Source organism: Trachypithecus francoisi, unplaced genomic scaffold (genome assembly GCF_009764315.1).
Source record: "Trachypithecus francoisi isolate TF-2019V2 unplaced genomic scaffold, Tfra_2.0 Lachesis_group11, whole genome shotgun sequence".
In the NCBI taxonomy this organism is placed as follows: Eukaryota; Metazoa; Chordata; class Mammalia; order Primates; family Cercopithecidae; genus Trachypithecus; species Trachypithecus francoisi.
In genome coordinates, this window is record NW_022681456.1 from 82,871,379 (window position 1) to 82,898,828 (window position 27,450).

Below are 27,450 nucleotides of genomic sequence, written 5' to 3' on the forward strand. Positions count from 1 at the left end.
ATAGAAACAGAAATATAGAGCCAGAGGAGGTCATCTGCTAAGATGTGGGATTCCAGACCCTGACATTATCAGTATAAACTATAAAAAGCATATAGCGTGAAAATACTAAATTGAATACCATCTTAATAAAATATCATTTGGTAACTCATTATGTTCCATTATAGTATGTTAATGAAATCCCTGTAGCACACTACTGAGACCAACCCAGGTGGCATTAGCAGCAGACTAGAGTCAAGCAATTGTGCCAGATCCTGTCCCAAGGGCTGGGGATACAATAGTGAACAGAACAAAGTCTTCAGGACACATATTCTGGTTGGAGGAGGTCAGAAATAAAAACAAAAAAAATCATTTAAATATTTATTATTACTACGAACCAAATAAGGTACAATGCTAGAGTGTCTAGGGAAAGGGGTAGGATGGAGAAGGGAGACTTTAAAATGATTAGAGGGGACATCTGAGTGATAAGAAGGAGAGGCCATGAGAAGACCTGAGAGAAGAGTGTTCCATGAAGATGGAAGATCAAGTGCACAGGTCCTAAGGTAGGAATGTGCAGAGCTGGTTCTGAGGCAAAAGGATGGCCAGTAGGGCCAGGACAAGGTAGAAAAGGGAAGGAAAGGAGATGTACAAGGACAGAAAAACAGGCAGTGGCAGTTCATGAAGAATCTATGGACTGTAAAAAGCATAATTAGATCCTGAACAACCACTTCCGCCCAGGCACAGCGGCCCACACCTTTAATCTCAACACTCTGGGAGGCTAAGGAAGGAGGATCATTTGCATTCAGTAGTTTGAGATCAGCCTGAGCAACAGCAAAACTCCACCTTTATAAAAAATAAAAAATTAGCACAGGCATGGTGGAACGTGCCTGTAGTCCCAACTACTTGGGAGGCTGAGGTGGGAGGATCACTCGAGCCCAGGAGTTGAGCCACGATCGCACCACTGCACTCAGTCTGGGTGACAGAGTGAGACCCTGCCTCAAAACAAAACAAAACAAAATTTAAAACTAAACAACCACTTTGGCCTCTAAAATGATGACCTGGGTGTTGTAAAATCTAGTACAGCTAGATAGAGCTGGGCTTAGGTTAAGAACAGCCTCAGTGAGAGGTGACTTTCAGTTCTTCAATAGAGATATCCCAACCATGGGTTTCTTCTTCCCAACAAACCCCGCAAAGGATTACTGGCCAGGCTAGAACCTCTACTTCTCCTTGCTCCTTGAGCCCATTCCAAATACTTCCACTGGGCTCACGCTGGTATATGGCTAGTATTATTTAATTTTAAAGGAGAAATTGAGGAGGCAGTGATTGGATATTAGAAACTGCATTATTAGATTTCATGTTATTGGTTTACATTACTCACTGTCACTATTAAAGTAAAACAAGGAGGCCAGACCAAATGACTTCCCGGGCTTGTCCAGATGATGGCTAGTCCGGGTTCTAACGTTCAAGTCCTATGAAAGTTTCAGGCTAGGTTATTCTTCAGAAAAGCCACGATGGTTCAGTTGTTCTCATGTCCTGACTTACTACTGCAGAAAGGGACCACAGAAGGGGCTTAGTAAATGTTTGCTGACTGAATAATATATGGTTTTGCTTGGTATCTAAATTCTCACTATGTATGTTTGAGGCATAATGGGGAAGACATCCTATAGATGCCTTGAATGGTTCTGTAGGAAGTAAGGTAAAGCTTACTTTAGTACAATCGATTCTCATGAACATTAGCCAATCACAATGCCTGCCTTTTGAAAACATCAGAGAGACAGGCAAAAATGAAGTCAAGTTCGGCAGGGGGTCAGAGCTAAGAAGGACCAAGTGGCTATCAGAAAATCAGGCATCAATTTATAGTGTGGGGGTTCTAAAGCAAGGATTTGGATTTTGTGAGAAAAATTGGCAGAAAAGATGACAAACAGACACTAGAAAATGAATATAGCACCAATAAAATCCAGTCCATCTAACTGGAAGCTGGCCATCCAGTGACTTCATTAAACTAATTCTGTGGTCACTTTGTTGGCCATTCAACCGTTCTTTGCCCCGCTCTTCTACCTACCAACTTGCCCAAATCCCATTTCTTCCCATCTAACTCCCTATTCCTTTTTCCAAAAAGGGTCAAACCTAGTATTTTGGAACTATCTGTGTGCAAATAAAGTATTCCAATTTAGTAAAAATTACGGGAAAGATGTAATTTTACTGTATATTTTTTAAAATAAGTACATATACACATGCAGAGAGCAATCTTTAGTGAACTGGCAATGAATCATGTGAAGCAGGACAGGAACCATAGGTTTGACCTACCCTGCAGATGGAGATTGCGCCTACCAAGCAAGGTACAATGCAGTACATGCACACTGTTTACCCAGCACTCACACAGAGCTCATTAGCACATACAACAAGGTGCTCGGCTCCTCTGGGCTTACAGGTTAACTCAAGCCCAGAAAGTGTTCTGTGTGACAGAGCAAGACTGCCTCAAAAAACAAACAAACAAACAAAAACAAAAAACCCATATTCTTGGACTAGCAGTTGTTGTTTAATATAAATAAATAAAATGGGGTAAGGCAGTGATTTACAGTTTATGTCATGTAGGCAGAAGGTATGAAATACAGGGGAAGGAAGACCTGGAGATTTTTTTTGCACCCAGCACTCACACAGAGCTCATTAGCACATACAACAAGGTGCTCGGCTCCTCTGGGCTCACAGGTTAACTCAAAGTCAGTAACTGCGGAGGTGAATCTCACATGTCAAGCAGCTGCAAGCCTTTTTAAAAGTTATAAATATGACCAAATGGCTCTTACCCCTGTCAAAAACATATTAGAAGGCCTTAAACTTACTCCAGAGTTCATTAATCTAGTAGTTAATCTGGAATAATGATCTGCCAGAAAAAATGGAAAAAGCCATTCCTCTAACTAAAGCAACTGCCTCTTGTTCCTCTGGGACTGGGAAAGTCCACTGAAGCACATCATGGACTATTGCTCTTCTTGAGTTTATCTTTGGAAAGTGTTCTGATGTTTGCTTTTGACTCTTCCCACATATTAAAAAAAAAAAAAAGCAACATAATGGCTTAATCCAACTTCTCTTACTGATAGAATTAATTTACGCAAAAAGAGCCACACTTACAAAGTTTCTAACAATGTGCACAGACTAAATCTCAGAAATAGTTCTTAGAATGAGGTAAGGATAGCCAGGCATGGTGGGACATGCCTGTAGCCCCAGCTACTTGGGAGGCTGGGGTGGGAGGATCACTTGAGCCCAGGAGGTCAAGGCTGCAGTGGGCCAAGACTGGGTCACTGCACTCCAGCCTGTGTGACAGAGCAAGACTGCCTCAAAAAACAAACAAACAAAAACAAAAAACTCATATTCTTGGACTAGAGGTTGTTGTTTAATATAAATAAATAAAATGGGGTAAGGCAGTGATTTATAGTTTACGTCATGTGGGCAGAAGGTATGAAATAAAGGGGAAGGAAGACGTGGAGATTTTTTTTGCAGCCACAGAACCTTGTATCATGGCATGCATATTGAATCTGAACACAATTCGCTTCTGTGTTCCATCAAAATGGTACTCAATTTATTCTATGCCTTCAAGAGAGAACACTGCCCTGAGTACAGCCTCACTGAGTCCTAGGGCTGCCCTTCAGAGTGAGTCTGGGTGGAACCCACAGCACAGCCAACCCTACAGCAAATCCCAACTGTCTCTTCTCTTCTCCAGAGCTGGTCTAAAAGCACATCAGGCCTGAGATCTGGTTCTAGCTTGTCCACCATTTGCATGTAATGCTTTTTTTTAAGTGTTAACATAAATAAGCTTCTAGTTTTCAAAAAAGTCTGTGTACAAAGGACCATCTCCCAGCACACTATGCACTAGTAAGGCTATCATCATAGGAGGCTTTCTTTTTTAGCAAAGTAGAACATGCATAAAGAACAGATGATGTCATCTGGAGAAGCTGCTCCCACTGCCTGATCTCCATGGATGGAACCAGTTATTAAGATTCAAGAGAGCGGCCGGGCGCGGTGGCTCAAGCCTGTAATCCCAGCACTTTGGGAGGCGGAGACGGGCGGATCACGAGGTCAGAAGATTGAGATCATCCTGGCTAACCCGGTGAAACCCTGTCTCTACTAAAAATACAAAAAAAAAAAAAAAAACAACTACAGGCGGGCGCCTGTAGTCCCAGCTACTTGGGAGGCTAAGGCAGGAGAATGGCGTGAACCCGGGAGGCGGAGCTTGCAGTGAGCTGAGATCCCGCCACTGCACTCCAGCCTGGGGGACAGAGCGAGACTCCGTCTCAAAAAAAAAAAAAAAAGATTCAAGAGAGCTTGTCCAGGTTTCTTATTCTACTCCCAAGTAGACAAGAGTGTTCATAAATGGTTACCTCCTTGCTGAGGGCAAAGGTCCAGTGGTGCTTGCTATAGGACAACTAAACTGACAGCAACGTGGCCCCAAGATGCAATGAGAGGGTAGAGAGATCCTGGGATCATCAGAACAGAAGAAGAGGCAAGAGCAACATACAAAAATTTTATTTGATGGGGCAAGATATTGAGGTTAAGTGGTTAATGATAGTTACTGTCCTCCCTTGCAGGCTGTGTGGCAGAATGAAAAGAGCAGGATTCTCTCCCCAGCCTCACTTGCTATTAGGCTGGATGACCTTGAGCAGTTTCCTCATGTGTAAAATAGGGATAATGATACCTACCTGCCTGGGGTGCTATGAAGATGAAAAGGACAACTTGTATAAGGTGCCTAATCTAATGCCTAACATTCAATAAATGTTAGCCTTCCATTCCACACTCTTTCCTTCTCCCACTTCCTCCCAACTGCTGCAGCTCACAGTTTCTCTTCTTCCATCTGGTCAAAATAACTTGGAAAACTTCACCTTGGTATACCCAAACACCACTGACCTCCACAGAGCCACCTACCATCAGTTCTCATGGTAACAGACCCAGAGGCTGAGTCAGCCTCTACAGCTTCCGTTCTCCCCATCAAAAGGACAAGTTTTCTCTGGAGGTTGTACAACTTTGATGAAAAAACTGTCACGGGAACAGGCAGTACAGAGAGAACATTTCACATGCTGTCTCAGGCATCAGAAAGTTGCTGTTTCATAGCCTTCAACATTGCAGGGGATGCTGCAGAGATTTCACAAAGGCTTTTGAGCCAAATGTGGCTTCTCATTAAAGCTATACTGGACATGAGCCTTCCTCTAATGAAACTGAGCATCAACACTGATAATCAGAAAACCATGGCCAGGTGTGGGTCCAACTCCTAACACTCCTAACACACCAGCTAGTCCCCACGGGAAGAAGGAAAGCAGGACACCACACAACGGTCATGTGGGGAGCCAGGGGTGAGGTGTAGAGAAAGGAAGAGCTGAAATAAGGTAAACTGGACGGAGTGGGTCATCCAAAATGCCTCTTCCTTCCTTTCCACTTCAGCTGGGCTTTTACATAACTTTGATGTTATGAACTCCAGAGTATGTCACAGGTGTGTTCCTGTTTTCCCTCTTGTTTAGATGAAAACACCAGGCAGAAATGGGTATAATTAGAATAGAAACAGTAAATATTGGAAATGGGGTAAAAATAGGGTTTTATAGCCAAACTGAGTTTTTAAAACTATTTGTATTTTATTTTCTCTTTAAGTTTTGTATATATTTGTATTTCCAGGCAGTTGTCAAGAATCAACGCACTGAACTGAGTACATCACATTCTCAAAGAACAGGTAATTTGTTAATATTTATATTGGACTTCACAGAGTTCAAAGCACTATCCCTCATGTGGGCAATTAGATCCTAATGATATCCCTATCAGGTAGTACAGGTATTAGTATCCCCACTTATATTTAACAGATGAGGAAATTGAGGCTAAAGGAAATCAAGTGATTTTTCCCCAAGGTCTTACAGCTAGTGAGAAAGAGTCAGGACACAGAGCCAGGTCTTCCCACACCAGGCTGCCCCTCACCAATTTTCCTGATTACACAGCACGGCAGTTCTTACCTTCCAGCTCTTCTTTTTCATAGTGAATGTTGAGAATTGTACTGGTCCCACCCTGATCCACCACAGCTTCTTCATCTGGTCTCTGTTTAAACACAAATAAGTAGTCACAGTAATACACATACCTCATTCAAATATACAAACCTTGTGTATGCCAGATCCTTTTGAGATACTTATGGGGAAAACACAATGATTTACATGCATTTTTACATCTGAACTTCACAATACCTTTTAGATGCAAATATGGCAGCCATTCTCTCTCTCATTTTATAAATGAGCAGACTGAGACTCAGAGAACATTAAGTAATGATGACGCAGGGTCACAAAGGTCATAAAAGGCAGAGCTAGGACTGAGCCTAGGTCTTTAAAAAAAAAAAAGAGAATGGGTCAACCAGGCTATATTGCAGTGATACAATCATAGCTCACTGCAGCCTTGAACTTCTGGGCTCAAGCAATTCTCCTACCTCGGCCTCCATAGCAGCTGGGATTATTAGGACATGTCATGAGCCCAGGTCTTATGGCTGTAAAACTCATGCCTTTTCCACCTCCGCACTCCATCTATACTTCTGTGTAACACGCTGGCATTTTGCAAGTGCTGTGAAGCGGGTTGTCCCATTTGCTGTAGATTGGTCTCCTTGGCCTCTTTGCAGCATCTGGGCCTGTTTACCACACGCTGTCCTTGAAATTCTCCATCCTGCTCCTCTTACCAGGCCTCCTCTGTCTCATCCTTAGGCCTTTTCTTCCTCTAACAGTAATTTCCAAAAAAGAGCTCTCTATTCTTTGTTTTCCTCACTTGAGACTTACAATTTCAACTGCAATCTGAAACTGTGGTTCAGTAATTGATAAGCCACTAGGATGCCACACCTCAAGAACCATGTGTCTAAAACCCAACTAACTTGCCTTCCAAAACTAACACCCTGTGCTCATTTATTTATTCCTGCCAATGGCACCATCATTTATTAGCCTACAGGTGAAGTTTCAAAGTTACTTATTCATCCATTCCACATGTTTTGAGTGCCTACCATATGCCTTCAGGTAGCTAGTTCCCTTTTCTTACCAAGTCTTTCTTCCTTTGCAATTTCTCTAAAAAATTAATATTCTTCTCTAATCCACTCTTCCCTACATGCTCCAACCCTTTAAATCATATTAGGCAATTTTTTTTTTTTTTAGTGGAACCACACCCACCCTCTTTACTCAGTGCTGCTCTCTCTTCCTGGAACTACCATTCTCTCCCTGTCACTCCCACCATCCGCCACCACCTCTGAGACTGATCAAAAAGATCATCCTCTCTTTGATCTCAGCCTCAACACACTTACTTGGAAGCCTTTCCTGATTACGCACCCCCACTTCCAAACTAAGCTAGGTTCCCCATTTATATACCCTCACAGCACACTGCAATTCTCTTAGTAATAAAATGTCTTGGCCGGGTGTGGTGGCTCACACCTGTAATCCCAACACTTTGGGAGGCCAAGGCAGGTGGATCACCTGAGGTCAGGAGTTCAAGACTGGCCTGACTAACATGGTGAAACCCCGTCTCTACTAAAAATAAGAAAATTATCCGGGTGTGGCGGTGCATGCCTATAGTCCCAGCTACTCGGGAGGCTGAGGCAGGAGAATCACTTGAACCGGGGAGGCAGAAGTTGCAGTGAGCTGATATCGCACCATTGTACTCCAGCATGGGCAACAGAGTGAGATTCTGTCTCGAAAAAAAAAAAAAAGTCTCCTCTGTTCCTTGAGGAAGGAACTACATCCATCTTCCTCGCCACTGTATCCTAGCACCCAGCACAGACTTTTCACATAATAGGTGCTCAATAAATCTTTGTTAAAAGACCGAATACACAATTCTCAAAAGACAAACAAATAGTCAACAAATATATGAAAAAATGCTCAACGTCACTTATCATCAGGGAAATGCAAATCGAAACTACAATGAAGTATCATCTCACTCCAGTTAGGATGGCTATTATCAAAAAGACAAAATATAACAAATGCTGGCAAGGATGTGAAGAAGAAACAACCCTTATACACTGTTGGTGGGAATATAAACTAGTACAGCCACTGTGGAGAACAGTGGAGTTTCCTCAAAAAACTACAAATAGAACTACCATATAATCCAGTAATCTCACTATTGGGCATTTATCCAAAGGAAAGGAAATCACTACATTAAAGAGACATCTGCATCCCCATGTTTATCGCAACACTATTCATAATAGCCAAGATATGAAATCATCGTAGGTGTCCAACAACAGATTAATGGATAAAGAAAATGTGGCATGGCCGGGCGCGGTGGCTCAAGCCTGTAATCCCAGCACTTTGGGAGGCCGAGGCAGGCGGATCACGAGGTCAGGAGATCAAGACCATCCTGGCTAACACGGTGAAACCCCGTCTCTACTAAAAAAATACAAAAAAACTAGCCAGGCGAGGTGGCAGGTGCCTGTAGTCCCAGCTACTCGGGAGGCTGAGGCAGGAGAATGGCGTGAACCCAGGAGGCGGAGTTTGCAGTGAGCAGAGATCTGGCCACCGCACTCCAGCCTGGGCGACAGAGCAAGACTCTGTCTCAAAAAAAAAAAAAAAGAAAGAAAATGTGGCATATATACACAATGGAATACTATTCAGCCATAAAAAGGATAAAATCCTGTCATTTGTGGCAATATGGATGGAACTGAAGGACATTATGTTAAGTGAAGTAAGCCAGGAACAGAAAGTTAAACACTGCATGTTCTTACTCATATGTGGAAGCTAAAAAAAATTGATCTCATAGAAATAAGAAGTATAACAGAGAATATTAGAGACTGGGAAGGCAAGGGGGAAGAGGGTAGGGAGAGATTTGCTAAAGGATAAAAAATTACAACTGTATAGGAAGAATAAGTTCTAGTGTTCTATACTACAGTAGGATGACTATAATATAGAGTTTCAAACAGCTAGAAGGAAGATATTGAGTAACCTCAACACAAAGAAATAATAAATGTTTTAAATGATAGATATGCTAATTACTCTGATCTGATCACTATACATTAAATGTATTGAAACATCATTATGCACCCCAATGAATAGGTACAATATTACTTAAATATTACTTGTCAGTTTCAAAATAAAATTTATACTTTTTAAAAGAATGAATATAATGGCACCTATCCTATCAATATCCTGAATCACAAGACCCTGAATTATTTCAAAAAAACTCTTAGTTGATTTCCCTGACAATCTATTTCCCTTCTTAAACCTGCAACTCCAGCCAAGCTGACTGATCCCGAGAACACTGTGCACATTCCCACCTTCATGCCTTTGCTCATATTGTCAGATCATCTAGTCATCTAACATGCCACTTCCCCAAACTCTCCAGTACATTAAATCCCCACCTCTCCTGTATTAGTCCATTTACGTTGCTTTAACGGAATACCTGAGACTGGGTAATTTATTAAGAAAATAGGTTTATCTTGGCTCACAGTTCTGCAGGCTGTACAGGAAGTGTAGTGCTAGCATCTGCTTCTGGTGAGAGAGTCAGGAAGTTCACAATCATGGCAGAAGGCAAAAGGGAAGCTGGCGTATAACATGGAAAGATGGGGGCAAGAGAGAGGGGAGGGCCCAGACTTTTAAACAACCAGATCTTGTGTGAACTCAGAGCAAGGACTCACTCATTACTGTGAGGATGGCACCAAGACATTCATGAGGCATCTGACCCCATGACTCAAACATCTCCCACCAGACCCCATCTGCAACATTGGGGGATTACATTTCAACATATTGGGTGGGGACAAATAGCCAAACAATATCACCTTCCTTCTAGATCCCCCTGAAGTTTCCAGCTTACTGTTCCAAAGTTACTATTTTGTAGTTATCATCTATGCTCCCAAATAAGACAACTCCGAACATAAGGCGATCCATTTTCCCCATGGGAAGATTCAAATACAGTTTCTGAGGCCAACTGGAATAAACAAATTTTTAGGGAAGTAAATAAAATAGTTTAATATCTACTTAGGATATTTTATTTATTAAATTAGCTTTATAGACACTTAAAATTATATATTATTACTACCATGGAAAAAATCTCCAAGATATAACGTTAAGTTTAAAAAGCAAGATGGAGAAAACTGTATGATTTGCTACCTTTTATCTAAGAAAAGGTGTTGGAACATAAGTGTTTGCTTACATTTTAAAACAAATAGGCCAACCGCGGTGGCTCATGCCTATAATCTCAGCACTTTGGGAGCCCAAGGCAGGTGGATCACTTGAGGTCAGGAGTTCAAGACCAGTCTTGCCAACATGGTGAAACCCTATCTCTACTAAAAATACAAAAATTAGCCAGTTATGGTGGTGCACGCCTATAATCCCAGCTACTTGGGAGGCTAAGTCAGGAAAATTGCTTGAACCTAGGAGGCAGAGGTTGCAGTGAGCCAAGATTACGCCACTGCACTCCAGCCTGGATGACAGCACGAGACTCCATCTCAAATAAATAAATAAATAAATAACAAATAAAAGAAGAGAAAGTCACAAAAGATTTTTTTAAATAGTTACCTAGAGAGGAAGGAGAGAGTAAGATGCAAGAGACAAAGATAGAAGCTAGACTTTTTTGAATATACCTTATTTTGTAAATAATTTACATAATGTAAAATTAAAAATTTTAAAGTAATTCCCCAAAATCAAAAACAAAATGAAAACAAAGGTCAACTTGATGGTATAAATTCCAAGAGAAATTAATCTAAGTAACATTAAAACATAATAAACTGACTGAACATCCTTAGTGGCATATACTCGAAGGACAAAGAAGAATTTTAAAAGATCTGAAACTGCTTTTTGGTTATCCTATTTTTGGTTGTAGTGCTGGTGTTGGTATTTTGAGGCTTGTTGTGTGTTGTGAGATAAAACAAACAAGTGGCTATGTGAACTTATTCTGTCACTCCCAATGCGGCTAAGGACTGGGATTCTTGGCAAGGGAGAAAGGAGATACAGTTTTAAGACAAAGGTAAATAAGAGCCATGCAGTCCTAAATTTGAATTGGAAGTATCAACAATAATATATAATGTGTTTTTATTTTTAATGTTTTTAAATTTACAAATTTATATTTTCTAGCTCTGCCCAAAGGCTTAGAAAAAAATGATCAGTCAGTAGCAATGAGTATAATTAGTATCTACATTATAGTCTCTTAAAACACCATTTTGTAATAAAAGGAATCAGAGCTCCTTGGAGAAATGGTTGGTCATAGGTCCCAGCCAGGAAATGTACAAGGTAAATCTAAAACATCTTATTATGTTAGATACTAAGGAAGCACTCAAAGACAACTAGGGTTGTGTCCTAAGGACTCAGGAGCCAATTTAAAGGGGTCTCTTGCCAAAAAATAGGACAATTTGAGCATCAATAGGGTAATGCCTACAACAGATTGACCATGTCAATATGTTAAGATTGATGAGTTCACTTCACAAGGTCACTTTTATTTTATTTGTTTATTTATTTATTTATTTATTTTTAAAATAGAGAGGTGGCAGAGTTGAGGGGTCTCACTATGTTGCCCAGGCTGGTCTCAAACTCCTAAGCTCAAGTGATCTTCCTTCCTCAGCCTCCCAAAGTGCTAGGATTACAGGTGTGAGCCACCACACCTGGCCTCACATGGTCACTTTTAAAATTAACTAATTGGTCACATTTGGAGGATAACACTAATGAACCAACTCATTACTTTGAAAACTGGCAAATAATTTATCTGGTGTTTCCTAGATAAACTGTACCATAGAGTGGTACCACAGAGTAGATGAGAAAAGCTTCTCATTATGGAAGAGAATAAATGAAAAGGGAATGATGGAACAAAAGCATTTTGCAATCCCTAATGGATTGCACTGATTTTCAACAGCCACTAACATCACAAAGAAGAGACAATCAGACATTGTATGCCTCCTAATGGGGGACCATATCACCACCCATGAGGTAATCTTACCAAGTAAATTGTCCCTGAATCTGATCAAGCCTCTAAATCCAAATACCAGTTTACTGAAAGTACAATAAAACACAGTTCCTTGAAAAACAACACGATGGGAATACAATCAGCAAAATCCAGACTGTGTCCCCTCAAAAGTTCTAGAAGGATAGGTACTGTGTCTTATATTCATCAATATCTACCCAGCATCCAGTACAATGTCCAGCACATGGTAAGTATCCCATACATTTCTTTTTTTTTTTTTTTTTTTTGAGACGGAGTCTTGCTCTGCCACCCAGGCTGGAGTGCAGTGGCCGGATCTCAGCTCACTGCAAGCTCCGCCTCCCGGGTTTACGCCATTCTCCTGCCTCAGCCTCCCGAGTAGCTGGGACTACAGGCGCCCGCCTCGTCGCCCGGCTAGTTTTTTGTATTTTTAAGTAGAGACAGGGTTTCACCGTATTAGCCAGGATGGTCTCGATCTCCTGACCTCGTGATCCGCCCGTCTCGGCCTCCCAAAGTGCTGGGATTACAGGCTTGAGCCACCGCGCCCGGCCTTATCCCATACATTTCAATGAATGTTTATTAGTTTTATAAACTCTTTCATAATTGATCAGATGTTTTCTCATAAACCTATATATAAAAATAATTATATATATGAATAATTATTCATGTTGGCTCCCCTACTGGTTTTTAATATCCAGAGGATAGGAATCAATTAATTATAATACTTGGTACTGTCTTCAGACACCTGACATAGCAGAGAACACAGTGGGAATCCAGAGGAACAGAGGGAGGGAGGGTACGAGAGATGATAGATTTCTTTAAAATTGTAACTGCAAAATATAAAGAGCAAGGTCAATCATCTGAAAAATTCAGATTGAAAAACTTTCTTGCTGTTTGTTAGTTTCCTTAATTTAGATTGGTTAACCACAGCCTAAATTCACTGAATAATTGTTCATCCATTTTCTTTGTCTTGCCAAAGAAAACAGAGCCACTGTCAATAACCATTAGCGAAAGCATTTGAAAGGTCAGGCTTGAATGTGAATGTGTGGACTTTGTTTGAATCCTGGTTCAAATAAAGCAAGTATTTTTTTTTTAAAAAAACTACAAGGTACTCACATAAATGTAAACAACTAAATGAAAATTTGATTATATTAGGAAACTATTTTTTCAGTATAATAATAATCTTGTGTGTTATGGCAGTTATGTCGTTGTTTTTTAAAAGTCTTTAATCTTTAGGGCCACACACTGAAATTTTTACTCATGAAATAATATGTCTGAGATTTGGAGAATAGATGAACATAGATGAAACAAGATTGTGTGGCCAGGCTCTGCGACTGATGCCTATAACCCCAGAGCTTTGGAAGCTGAGGTGGGAGGATCGCTTGAGGCTAGGAGTTCGAGACCAGCCTGGGCAACATAGTGAAACCTCGTCCCTACAACAAATTCAAAAATTAGCTGGGTGTGGTGGTATGGGCCTGTAGTCCCAGCTACTCTGGAGGCTTAGGTGGAAGAATTGCTTGAGCCCAGGAGTTGGAGGCTCTAATGAGCTGTATTTGCACCACCGAACTCCAGCATGGCTAACAGAGCAAGACCCTGTCTCAAAAAAAACAAAAAAAAAAACAAAAAAAAGATGGTGTGTTCATTGTTGAAGCCAAGTCATGGGTACATGATGATTCACTATGCAAAAATCTCTCTACTTTGCTATATGCTTGAAATGTTCCATAAATTTCGGGCACATACAAAGTTTGTTTGAAATCATTAAAAATGAAAAAAAAGGAACATCAGGTCTCTTTGGTCTGTGCTTGCTGCAGATTCCTCACAAATTAGCTATTATTTCCTCTGATACTATCATTTATTTATGGCAAAAAAGATCTCTCAATTGTGGTCCATGGATTTCTAGGGTGCTTGTAAATGGGCTTCAGAGGATCTGTGGGAATATGTGTGAATGTGCACTTTTCCTGGGAGAGGGTCCATAACTTTCATCGGATTCTCAAAGGGGCTTGTGACTCAGAAAAGATTAGAATCATGAGAAACACATTATATAAGCTTAGGAGAAAAGGGAAAGGAAAGGAGAGGTGAGAGGAGGGGAGGACAGGGGAGGGGGGGAGGACAGGGGAGGAGAGGGGAAGGGAGGGGAGGGAAGGGGGATGGAAAAAACCCTATTTCTGAGTATCCTCTTTTCTGAACTTCCTCTTAGTTCACTGATAATGACCCACTACGTAAATGTGAATTGACTTGAGTGCCTACCTCAAGGACTAGATAGATAAAAAGAACTAAGAAGGTTAAATACACATTGAAATGCTGAAATTGCAAAGCAAGCCTTGAGAGAGAAAGCATTGTTATGAGCCTTGAAAAATGAATGAATTATAACTGAGTAGCAGACCAGATTCTCACTTACAGTAAATGGAAATTAAAAGGCACCGGCAGAGCTGAGTCTTACACAATGGCCCCAGCTCCTGGAAGCAGCCACAGAGGTTACAGGGGACAGGGAAGGTGGGAAGCAGATCCCACCTCAAGCTCTCTCTCTAACACACTTCCCCTGAGGCTCCTCTCTGGACCTGCGTGGTGGTGGACCTGCCCAAATGAATCCCACCTCCTTTCCTGCAGTAGGTCTCAGACTTTTTACCTCAAAGAACCCTTTCATCTTTTTCAGTGTTTTCAGACAGTATATACAATACCATTCTACTTCACTCCCACTGCTAACCCTGCCAAGAGCCCCCCAAAAAAAGTCAAGTGTTTATTGAGTTCTAATACATTCAACCATTTAAAAATCAACAAATATAGAGATGATTTCCAGGGTTTGTTTGTTTGTTTTCAGACAGAGTCTCGCTCTGTCACCAGGCTGGAGAGTGCAGAGGCGCCATCTCAGCTCACTGCAACCTCCGTCTCCCGGGTTCAAGTAATTGTCCTGCTTCAGCCTTACGAGTAGCAAAAGTGCTGGTATTACAGGTGTGAGCCACCATGCCCAGCCATTTCCAGGGTTTCTAATCAGCAAACCAAGGTAATACACTTATATACCTCACATTGTGTTTTACATATATTGCCTCATTTAATCCTCAAAACAGTTCTAAATCAAGGCTAAGATCTCACAAAAGCTAAGTGGGATAAGAACTCTAATCAAGTCTGTGTTCCTTACTAACATTAGTAAGTCAGTACGCTAAGATTGCCAAAAGCAAAGAACCTGGCCATTTAGTCAGAGGGACTAATCAGGGATTAATGCCCACAGTTAAGAATAGCTTAAGATCCACATTATTACTTTCTTAAATCGTTAGCGCTCCAGAATCCTGCACCCCAAACTGCCCTTTACTGACCAGACCTCCAATAGTTCTTCATCTCCTTATTCACTTCCATCTTCCTCTTTATCCAGCAGAGCCTCAGAATGCTGGCCCTTTGGAGAGCCCATCACCAAATCTGACCCATGCGTCCCCAACTCTCCAATGCCCTCAAATACTTTCTCACTGAATGAAAACACCCTATAGAAAAAAAAAATCCACGAGGACTCATGCAGCTGTTCCAGACTTCCTCTTCTCAGTGGCCACGAGCTCCTGAATACCCATGAGCTTCCCACTCTAACTGTTCAGCAGCCTGCCAGGGGCTTAAAATTCCAAAACAGCTCTGGTTTCTCAGTGATTCTTTTGCTGAACCCCACTTGGAGTCACTCCTGTTCAGTATAGATTACTAGGTAGTACACTGTGATAGAGAGATTAATAGTCCTCTAAAGAGATGCACATCCTAATCCCTAGAGTGTGTGAATATGTTGCCTTATAATGGCAAAGAGGAATTAAGGTTGCAGACGGAGGTAAGGTTGCTAATCAGCTGTCTTACAATAAGGAGAGGGCCGGGCGCGGTGGCTCAAGCCTGTAATCCCAGCACTTTGGGAGGCCGAGACGGGCGGATCACGAGGTCAGGAGATCGAGACCATCCTGGCTAACATGGTGAAACCCCGTCTCTACTAAAAATACAAAAAACTAGCCGGGCGAGGTGGCGGGCGCCTGTAGTCCCAGCTACTCGGGAGGCTGAGGCAGGAGAATGGCGTGAACCCGGGAGGCGGAGCTTGCAGTGAGCCGAGATTGCGCCACTGCACTCCAGTCTGGGCGACAGAGCGAGACTCTGCCTCAAAAAAAAAAAAAAAAAAAAAAAAAAAAAAAAAAACAATAAGGAGATCTTCCTAAATTATGAAAACCATTATGTAATCTCAATGTAATAATAAGGATCCTTAATGTGAAAGAGAGAGACGGAAGACTAGAGTCAGAGAAAAATCTGATGACAAAAACAGGTTCTGAGAGATGCTATGTTTCTGGCTTTGGAGATGGAGGAAGGGAACTATGAGCCAAGGAATGCAGGCAGTCTCTAGAAGATGGCAAAGGCGAGGAAACATATTCTCTCCTAGAACTTCCAGAAAGAAACAGTTCCACCAACACTTTGATTTTAGTCCAGTGAGACCTGTATCAGATTCCTGAACTATAGAACTGTTAGATGATAAATTTGTGTTTTTTAAGCCACCAAATACGTGGTAATTTGTTATGGCAGAAATTGAAAACCAATATATATATTATGACTTCCTGACTACCAAGACCAGGATCAGTAAACTTGTTACTACCTATGGGAAACAACCAACCTCTCCATTATCTAAGATCTGTTGCTGTTACCTGGCAGCAGATTTAGAATAGACACGATTGCTTTTCTGTGTCCTGATTACTACCATGACCCTGTCTACCCTTGCCAAGGCAAACCATGAGCTAAGACAATTACCTACAGATTTTGAAGGAAGTAAATTTGCAGTCTGAATTGTCCCCAGTTCTCTGCTCAAGTATCTGCTTGGCAAGTCTGCCCACATCTCTCCTACTGAAGCTCCCCAGCAGATCTGGGAAAACCAGATAAAAAGAATGCCCACAGGTTCCCCAATTCTCACATATGGAAAGAATACCTAGTATGTGTGAGGAGAGGGTGGAGGGGTATGTGCAATGTAGTGAGAAGAGAAACTGCTATCTACAGTTGATATTTTTATTCAATAGTACGAGCAAATATTTACTGATTCCTTACCATAGACTGACTATAACCCTCAGAAAAGTTGACCCACTCCCTCAGCAAATATTTGCTGAGCTCCAACATGTGCCACAGTCACTGGGCACTAGAATCCAGTCTCCTTCAGAACTCTTGTCTTAGAGCTTTTTCAGGTTCATCATAAGACATGGGGTGTGACTCTCCTCCCATCAGCCATGTTTCTCAATTATCACCCACTTACCAGGGGTTATTATTCTGAAGATTTCCGCAAAATTTTCCATTCTGAGCGGACCTGATCCACATAAATTGCCCAAATTCACATGCTTCCCCATCTACCACTTTCACCCTCCCTGAACTTACCTTCAGTCCCCAGCACCACTTGGCTCAAATGCTGAGGGTTCCAACCTCACCAGTTTTCTCTTTCAACACCTCCTTCTGCTTATCAGGAGAACTGTGACGCTACCAGGTGTCCCCAGTTCCAGTCCAAAGTAGGGGCTTTCCTTAAAGCTTTCTGACTTCCTTCCTCTATTACTATCCCCTATTAAAAGCTCATTGACTCTTAAAATTTCAATAACCGGCTGGGCGTGGTGGTGATGCCTATAATCCCAGCACTTCAGGAGGCCAAGGGGCGAGGTTCATTTGAGAACAGGGATTTTGAGACCAGCCTGGACAATACAGTGAGACTCTGTCTCTATGAAAATTAAAATTTAAAAAAAAAGCTGGGCATAGTGGTTCATGTCTGTAGTTCCAACTACTAGAGAGCCTGAGGTAGAAGGATCACTTGAGCCCAGGAGGTCAAGGCTGCAGTGAGCTGAGATCATGCCACTGCACTCCAGCCTGGGCAACAGAGTGAGACCCTGTCTCAAAAATAAATAAAAATTTCATAACCATGTTCAGAGATCTCATCGAAATGACGACTAATGTAGGTCTTCATTAACTTATCCTGAATTACACCAATGGCCTCCTAGCTGGCCTCCCTCGTTGCAGTCTCTTCCCATCCTGTCTTCCCAAACACTTAGTAAGTGCTTATTCAGGGCCAAGTACTGATACAGGCACCAAAGACACAACCACAGTAATGTACAGTGACTAAAGGCACATCCTTTGGAGAGACGCAGTCCTGGGTCTGGCAGGGCCACAAGCAACTCCGGCACTTAGAATTACTTAACCTCTCCATGCCGGGCCGGGTGGCTCATGCCTGTAATCCCAGCACTTTGGGAGGCCAAGGCAGGTGGATCACCTGAGGTCAGGAGTTTGAGACCAGCCAGGCCAACATGGTGAGACCCCATCTCTACTAAAAATACAAAAAATTAGCCAGGGGTGGTGGCAGGCACCTGTAATCCCAGCTACTCGGGAGGCTGAGGCAGGAGAATCGCTTGAACCTGGGAAGTGGAGGGTGCAGTGAACTGAGATTGTGCCACTGCACTCCAGCCTGGGCAACAAGAGTGAAACTCCATCTCAAAAAAAAAAAAAAAAAAAGTAAAAAAAAGAATTACTTAACCTCTCTATTATCTTTGCTTTCTCATTTGGAAAAGATAATAAAGTTGCATAATTCTCAGGGTTAAAGAGAGCATTAAGTGAGATAATGCATGGAAAACACTTAGCATAGTGCCTGGCACAAGGCAAGCACTCAATAAAAGTTAACAGTGACAGTAAATGGAGCTGTCAGGTGAGGAGCAGAGATGAATATGTATATTCCACAAGTAAGGGTTCATGGAAGATAGCACTTGGTAGGTGTTGTGAGCAGAGGGAGTGAGTGACGAATATAATATAATGATATGGAGCCAGACCTTGAAGGTTAAAATGGAATATTCTAGGCGGAGAAGAGGGGAAAGATTTTCCAGCTTCAATGCCTGAGCAAAGACACAACACAGAGGGAAGAGACGCTGTGTAATGAAGTAATGGCCATCTGTCACTCTGTGCCAATCCTGACTAGACCTTGAGCTCCTTAAGGGGAGGCATCTGGCTCTGGATACCGGAGAGCTGCTCATTCACATATGCAATTGAGCACCAATTTTATACCAGGCACTGTGCTAGGTGACAAGATTTTCTGCTTGTCCACTGCCCTCAAGAAGCTTCTAACTGAGATCATAATAAACAAGAAACCAAAAGAAGAACAGTTCAGTTGTTATAACAAGTCATATGTTATAAGAAAATAAAGCCGGGCGCGGTGGCTCAAGCCTGTAATCCCAGCACTTTGGGAGGCCGAGACGGGTGGATCACGAGGTCAGGAGATCAAGACCATCCTGGCTAACACGGTGAAACCCCGTCTCTACTAAAAAAAATACAAAAAACTAGCCGGGCGAGATGGCGGGCGCCTGTAGTCCCAGCTACTCGGGAGGCTGAGGCAGGAGAATGTCGTAAACCTGGGAGGTGGAGCTTGCAGTGAGCTGAGATCCGGCCACTGCACTCCAGCCTGGGGGACAGAGCGAGACTCCGTCTCAACAAAAAAAAAAAAAAAGAAAAGAAAAGAAAACAGGATCATCTTAAAGAGAGTGACTGGGATGAAGGTTCGGAGAAAGCCACTCTGAGGAAGTGACATTCCAGTTGAATCATGAGAGGACCTGGGTAAACCAGCATCCTGGGCAGAGGGAATGACAGGAACAAAGGTCCGGAAGCATGCAAACTCACTGTATTGAAGAAACAGAAAGCCAGAGGAGGCGCAAGAAAGAGAGTGGAGAGGCAGTCCTGGGAGGGTGGACAAGAGCCTGATTGTATTCAGGCTTGGTAGGCCATGATAAAGAGTTTGGATTTTATTCTAAAATGCACCAGGAAGCCACTGAAGGGTTTCAAGATAAGACGTGACATGATCTGATTTGTGTTTTTAAAAGCTCCCTGCGTCTGCCATGTGGAGAGTAGTCTTATAGAAGGGCAAGAAAGAAAGCAGAGGGAACTGTTAGAAGGCTAGGGCAGTAGCTCACATCTTCGAAAACAGCGCAGCTTATGATATTTAGAGGTGATGTCTGGAACCTCTCTATTTACATCAAGTTACACGATCTGCTCACTTTACAAGGCCCATCTCCACACAGCCTGATTGGCACACAGAAGGTTTAACTGGTCATTGCCAATCAGTTGACAATGTCTCTCCCCCGAGTCATCCCCATCTCCCTTCCTCCTTCTACCCTCATTCTCTTTTCCTCCCTATCTCTCAAGTTCCCATTTGTCTATATTACGTGACTCCAGCCTTCACAAGGTCCTACTGTTCCCATTGTATTCCTTTTCTTATCCTCACCCTACCACCCATGAAAGTTTCACAAACTAGATATAAAGGAGATATTTTCTATCCTACTCCAGATCTATCCTACTCACAGAACACTAACAGAAACCTAAGGATCATGATGCCCTCAATAATACAACCTGTTAACATTCTGCATGTTAAGGACACTGTATCCTCACATCCCTTCCAACCTATTCTCCCCACTGCAGCCAAAGAAATCTTTCAATAGGAAAATCTGGGCGGGGCGCGGTGGCTCATGCCTGTAATCCCAGCACTTTGGGAGGCCGAGGCAGGCAGATTACGAAGTCAGGGATCGAGACCATCCTGGCTAACACGGTGAAACCCCGTCTCTACTAAAAATATGAAAAATTAGCTGGGCGTGGTGGTGGGCACCTGTAGTCCCTACTACTCAGGAGGCTGAGGCTGGAGAATAGCGTGAACCTGGGAGGCGGAGCTTGCAGTGAGTGGAGATCACGCCACTGCACTCCAGCCTGGGTGACAGAGCAAGACTGTCTCAAAAAAAAAAAAAAGAAAGAAAGAAAAAAAAAAAAAAGAAAATCTGTTCATGATCTCATTTGCTGTCTCCTGCCCTCTTTCTCTCTCCTGGTTAGGAGAGGCCCCCTCTCTTCCCTTTCCCCCCTACTTAAACCTCTTCAGTGGCTTCCCCTTGTTCCTCAGATAAATGTCAACTTCCTCAGCATGGGTTCCAAATGGCCCTGTGTGTTATTACCCCAGAACACACCTCACATACCATTCCCCTCATTGCTCCTTGTTGCTCTACCACACTGGCCTTATCTCAGGTCTCTAGCCAGGTGTGTTCCCCTCTGCCACAGGTCTTTTGTGTAGCTGTTCTCTTTGCCTCTCAGGCCCTGTGATCCCCCTCTTCCCTCAGTTAACATTTATTCATCCTTTAGCTCTTTGCCCAGATTTTCTTCCTTAGGAAATCTCTGAGACCATGGCTGGAACCACTGTTATACACGCTTATGGTACTGTCTATCTTTCTTCAAAGCATTTATCACAGTTTATAACATTTATTTGTGTGATATTTGATTAAAAATAGTACTTCTCCCCTCCCCCACTAGATGATACGCTCCAGGAGGGCAAGAACATTGCCTATTTTTTCTTACCATTGTATCCCAAAGATTGAATACATTTAATAGGCTTTAAGGGGGTTAGATATGGATTTTCCAAAATCTTAGATATTCTTTTCTGACAGAGCAAGGAAAGAAGAATGTATCTTCTATTAATAGTAGCTAACTATTAACCAGGAAGAAGAGGAGAGAGTCAGTGTCTGATACTCATTCTCTTGCAAACTCAGGATATTTCCCCTGCCTCCTCTGGGAAAACATCCCTGAGGTCAACATGGCACTTGTTTCCAAGATGTGTCATCCTTTCTGAGATGGCCCATTACCGTCTTCAGAGCCTTTCACTTCAGACTTGCCTCCTCTTCCAGCCCTCTTTCCAAAGCAGAAACCAAACCATCTGATTGCACAGGAAACGGGGAGTGAGAATTCAATGGGCTGCCACTCATTCACTGAGTGTCACACAATAAATATTACTCCACAAAGCCCTTTCACAAACAGCACTTCGTCTCATCCTCAAAACAACCCTGTGAAGCAAGCAAAGCAGACATAACTATTCTCATTTTAATAGTTGAGGAAACTGAGGTTCAAAGAGGCAAGTGACTTACTCAAGGTCACAAAGTCTGTGTGAAGCAGAGGTAGGATTTCAACCTACAGACTCTAACACTTAGTCCAATGCTTTTCCTTATGTTAGCCGCCCCAACAGTTCTAATACCAGTTACTTAACCTTGGTTTTCTCATTCCCTTAAATAAGCACCTGTTCCTGACCCCTCCACACATCCTCAGCCCAGTTTGCAGTCCCTACCCAGAAGTTTTCAGGTGTCTGCGCAATGGGGCAAAGGGAGTCACAAACAGGGTCACCCTATCGGGGATTACTCCCAGTCTCCACAGTCTTTTCTGGCTTTTCCTCTGAACCACTGGGGAACCAAAAACCCCCAGAAATGAAAACACAAAGAGAAGACGTGCCCCACCAGAGCAAGGTCCCTGGCTACCCTTTCTGCCCACGTTAGGGCAGGACAACGCGAGGCCAGACGCCGGCCCCTTCCAACGGACAGACGCGAGGAGAACAAGAGGTCGCAGCCCGCCGGCTGTCAGGGCTCCTGGGCGGGCGGCGCAACGCATGCGGCAGAGATGGGCCAGCTCCCAGGTTCGGCCCAAGGTCACTCTCTTGCAGCCCCGGCCCGGTCCCCAACCGCCCGGAGCGCCCCCTGGTGTCCCGGGCTGGCCTCCCCTCGCCCTCAGGGAGCGGCCTGGGAAGCCCGGGCTCGGGGGCAGAAGGAAGGAGGGTGGGTAGCAGATGAGGAGGCTGCGCCCCGGGGAGGAGCGGGAGGCGCGGGAGGCGGGGCCCTACCTGATAGCTGAGGACGCCGTCCGGCTCGTTACTCCCGGCGGCCGGCATGGCGGAGCCGACTAGGTCTCACCGGCGGGCTCCAGGCTGAGCGTCAGCAGCCCGCGCCCTCTCGCCGGGTCTGAGCAGATCACTCGAACGGCGACCCCTACCCCGAAGCCAACGGTCAACCATCAACCGCCGCCGCCTCCATAGCCACCGGCCCGCGAGGCATCCGCCGCAACCAATCAGCGAGCGGCCTGCGCAGCCAATCAGGGCGCGGAGCACGAGAGGACGCTGTCCGGCGGTACCCTGGGCTACCGGGGGGAGGGGGAGGAGCCGGGGAGCCAACCGCTCCAGGGCCCGGTTGCCTTGGAAACCGCCTCCCTCCCTTCAGAGGCCTCTGGGCGTGAAGGTCCTTCCAACTGCTTGCTAGAAAATCTCTGCTATTTGCAGCTGCACCTGACCCTTGAAAACTGCGAAAAGTGTCGATTTTGCCTATTCTGATTTCATGCCTTGGGAGATGATGTTTAAATTCCGGGGAAACATCCTTCGCGATTACAGGAGGAAGTAATTGCGGATGAGGGGAGAGGGCCTTCTAAAATTAATTGTTTCTCCTTGAGCTAATGGCCAGATTAAAGAGCATTAAAGTGAAGAAGGCAGGCAGTGTCAGGCCCCCTCACAGACTCACTATGACTTAGGTCTTCCTCTTGAGTCTCAAGTCAGAAGCAAAAAACACAGGGTTGAGCTGAGAATGACTGTTGAAGCAATTCCACAAAAAGGCTTCCAACTTTTCCAGGAAATGATCTAAGGCAAATTATTATTTAACAACAGAACTACTGACCTAACACAACGTTAGAATATAATGAATAATGCATTCAATTTGATTTGGATTTATTAGCAAAGAGAGGCTGGCTAAACTCAAAGCAACCCTCTCGCCTCAAGAAAAAGAAAGGTACCTTTTGGGGTTTTGGGGGGTTTTTTGTTTGTTTGTTTGTTTTTCTGAGACAAAGTTTCACTCTTGTTGACCAGGCTGGTGGTGTGCAATGGTGTGTTCTTGGCTCACTGCAACTTCCGCCTCTCCAAGCAATTCTTCTGCCTCAGCCGCCTGAGTAACTGGGATTACAGGTGCCCGCCACCACGCCTGGGTGATTTTTTGGTATTTTTAGTAGAAATGGGGTTTCACCATGTTGGCCAGGCTGGTCTGGAACTCCTGACCTCAGGTGATCCATCCGCCTCAGCCTCCCAAAGTGCTGTGATTACAGGCGTGAGCCACCGTGCCTGGCCATGGGGACTTTTGTTTTATATGCACTACAATACCAGACTTCAGGCAGGTCCAAATTTGGGGTCAGGGGAAGAATTGTTGCAAATAATTATCAGCCCCAAAAGAAGCTACAGTTGGGGAACATAGTCCGATACATGTTAAAAGTTTCCACCACTGCTTACCATCCTTTGTGTTGGTCCTGAAATTGGAAACAAGGTTGGGCTTCAGTATCCCTGAAGCAGAATTGTTTTTCTGATGTCCTGTATAAGCCTCGTGTCTCGTCTCTGAGTTTTAGTGTTCATTGCCACACACTTCACCCATCTCTTTACTAATCCTGTCATCTTGAATCTGGAATTCACATCCTACCCTCATCCCCATTTTTGTCCATCAAAATGTTAACCATCCTTCAAAGTTAATCTCAAAAGCCACCTCTTCCAAGAAGCCTTTCTTTATTCTACTGTCCCTAATACCCCAAACACGTGTCATCTCACCCTCCCCAGAATTCTCAAAGCACTTTTCTTATAGTAGTTGCCGTGCTGTGGTTATTTAAGTACTTTATATGTTGACTTTAGCTTACTAGAATATTATAAGTTCTTTGAAAGCAATGATTATTTTTCTTATGCCCTTCTGTATACTCAACAGAGCCTCAGGGAATCCCAGGCACATTGAAAGTGCTTAGTAAATATGAATGCTTTTAATTCAATCTAATAAAAAATGTATTGAACACCTACTAATGAACAGGCAGGCCCAAGTAACACTGTAGGGGCAGAGAAATCTAAGATATATATCTCCAAGGGAACTTAACAGGTTCATCAGGGAAACAGGATATATGTTAATGAGTAATATTATCTAAACCATGAAGATTACAAAAATTCAGAAGAGAAAATGATCTTCAGGAAGGTTTCACAGAGGACACGGATTTGAGCTAAGTCTGAAAACATGGGTAAGATTTAGCTGATCCAAGGTAAGAAGAGCAAGCATCTCAAGTCTTAGACAAAGATTTAAGAATAATAATGCACATGGCCCATTCAGGGTAGCCACAATTTGGGCCAAAGCAGAAAGTTATAGAGAAGAGCAGTGGGAGGTAAAAGTTGTGATAGAGAAAGGCTGTGGGCTGGGCATGGTGGCTCACATCTGTAATCTCAGCACTTTGGGAGGCCAAGACAGATGGATCCCTTGAACCCAGCAGTTCGAGACCAACCTGGGCCAACATGTAGAAACTCCATCTCTATTTTTAAAATACAAAAAAATGAGCCAGGCATGGTGGCATGCACCTGTAGTCCCAGCCCCTCAGGAGGCTGAAGTGGGAGGATCACCTGAGCCCAGGAGAGGCTTCAGTACACCACTCCACTCCAGCCAAGGTGAGAGAGTGAGACCTCGTCTCAAAAAAATAAAAAATAAAAAGAAGGCTGTGATCAAATTGTGGAGATCTGGCTAATTCATTCAGACTTTATTTTTCATATATGATAAAAAGTAGGACACTGAAGGCTTTAGGGAAAACTTCCATGCACCAAAACCTGGGTTTAGTGGTATAAATGCATTGTGTCATTTAATAGTCATAATGTCTCTACTCTTTTTCTATTTCACAGGTAAGAAAACTGAGGCTCAGTGAAGTTGAGCAACTTACTCAAGGTCAGGCAATCATGAAGCTGGGATTCCATCATTCATCTATTAATTCAAAACACTTTTGCTGAGAACCTGTGTATCGTGCCCTGTGTTAGATGTTGGGAAAACAGCAATTAAGACAGTGTCCTTGGCCTCATGAGCCTTACAATCGAGTGGGAGAAAGTAAAAAAGTCATCAAACAAGATAGTCACTAGTTATAATCACTACTGTTAAGTAAATAAAGGGTTATGTGAACAAGAGTAACTGGCACGGGATAGGGAGAACTTCTCTGAGGAGGTGGGGAAAGATTCACCTGAGGAGATGACTCAAGGACAAGCTCTCTGATTCTAGAGTTCTTGACCACTATGTTGTATTGGCCTATAAAAATGGTACCATCTCCAAAACCTGCCCTTAAGGGAGAATGGATTAGAGGGGGAAACCTGAGGCAGGGCGTCAGAAAGACTGACTCTAGCAATGTGGTAATTCAGGAGCCAAGGATGGTGGCCAAAGAAAAGATGTGCCCACATCCCCCACTCCCCTGGAAGGCAAGTCCCAGCCATGGCAGAAGTGGAGTAGGTAGGGTAGGGAAAGGAATTGAGAAGTAGTGGTGATTCCTGGGAGGTCTGGTGAATCTGACTTCTCTCCAGTACAAATGTGGAAAAAGTCAGAGCCTCTGGCCCTTGACTCCAGGGTCAAGAGCCCCATCTTCTGGCCTATTGTGCAAATTACAAAGGGAAGTAGGCCACAGAGGCAGCAGTTAAGGTTGCTGCTATCTGGGGCACTGCAGAAGACAGACTCTACCCTCCCAAGGATGATTTGGTCTCTCTTTCCCAGAAAAAGCTGGTTCGCTTGGCTCTAGGCACGAGGCTCCTAACATCTACTGCTCCTTACCCTGGTTGGAAAAATTCAAATACATGGCTCTCAGCCTGGGCGGCAGACAAGTCCTAGTGGAGCTGGGGATATTCAGCCAAGGACATCACCTCACACTGATTATTTTTCTAAAGAAATCAGAAAAAACAGCATAACAGAATTCAGAGTTTCTTGAATCTTCAGTTAGCCCAGAAAGAGGCATAAAGTGGACAAGAAAATGGAAAATACATGTGTAGAGGTAGAGACAACACATACACACACACACACACACACACACATCATACCAATAGGGAGGCAGGGAGCTATGCTACATGGGTGGCCTCGCTTCATCCTTGCAACAACTCTGAGGTAGGCACTATCATCCCATTGTATAGATTAGAAAACTAAGGCTTGGAGATATAACTTCCCCAGGTCACACAGCCAGCACAGTAAATAGATGGAGACACTAGACTGAGCTCAGATGAAATGATTCCACAGTACATGAGCTTCACCATCCTACTGTCTCCCATGGGGATGCCTGGAAATTTCATCCCTTCTCTAACATTCATAGGCTCCACTCTCTCTTTGTGGCTTCCTGACGTGGCCATCCTTCCAGATTTTGTTTTAGACCCATTCTTTCTCTTCTATAATACCAATGGTTCTTAAACTTTGCGGAAAGTGGTAGGTCTTGAACTCCCTGGAGACATTAGAAAATCTATGGATTATCTTTTTCAGATAAGTAAACAAAGCCCAAAATTTTGCATATAATTGTAAGGATATGTTCATAGACTTCTCAAGGAAGCATGAGGCACCTTATGTATATGAGCCTTAAATATCCTGAAAGACATTGAGATTCTTCTATTCAGAGACAGTCATAAATATAAGAAACACATAAAGTCTGAGAAAATGTTCTTAAATAATTTGCAACCAGTTTTTCATCAAAAGCATCTTAACTCCTCCATCAGTTTACTATGTCTCTTGTTCTGTGTGAACTGTCCAAAGGGCCACAAGGGATGAGGTCTTAGGCTTTACTTGCCATTAAATAGCTCCCAGTTTCCAGCTGCATCTTATACCTGATTTTATTTCTCCACTTCTTCTTACTTACACATCTAAACCCAAGATGTGGTTGGAGGAAAAGACGTTGGGATCTGAGGAAAGACTTAATTAGGGCTTGTTCATGCTGTCGTCTGGGAGCATTTCCTGTGCAAGGGAGGGGTGAGAGGGGGAGTGAGAGAGCTTC

The 27,450-nt window shown here is 43.4% G+C and overlaps 1 protein-coding gene and 1 long non-coding RNA gene across 4 annotated transcripts in view; one reads left to right on the plus strand and one right to left on the minus strand.

The window, feature by feature from the left end:
- Positions 1-22,775, minus strand: part of SLC4A8 (solute carrier family 4 member 8) — a 91,556-nt gene extending 68,781 nt beyond the window's left edge. For 2 of the 3 annotated variants that reach the window (XM_033222027.1, XM_033222026.1), the window contains exons 1-2: positions 22,517-22,775; positions 5,961-6,042 (exon numbers count right to left, since the gene is read on the minus strand). In XM_033222027.1, coding sequence (XP_033077918.1) covers positions 5,961-6,042; positions 22,517-22,564 — 130 coding nt within the window. In that variant the 5' untranslated portion in view covers positions 22,565-22,775. The remainder of the gene's footprint in view (positions 1-5,960; positions 6,043-22,516) is intronic. The other variant, XR_004439900.1, reaches the window with a different exon arrangement.
- Positions 22,776-22,824: 49 nt separating this feature from the next.
- LOC117090112 lies at positions 22,825-25,621 on the plus strand. Its single transcript, XR_004439903.1, has 2 exons — positions 22,825-23,447; positions 25,346-25,621. It is a non-coding gene; the product is annotated as an uncharacterized LOC117090112 (long non-coding RNA).
- The last annotated feature ends 1,829 nt before the right edge of the window (positions 25,622-27,450 follow it).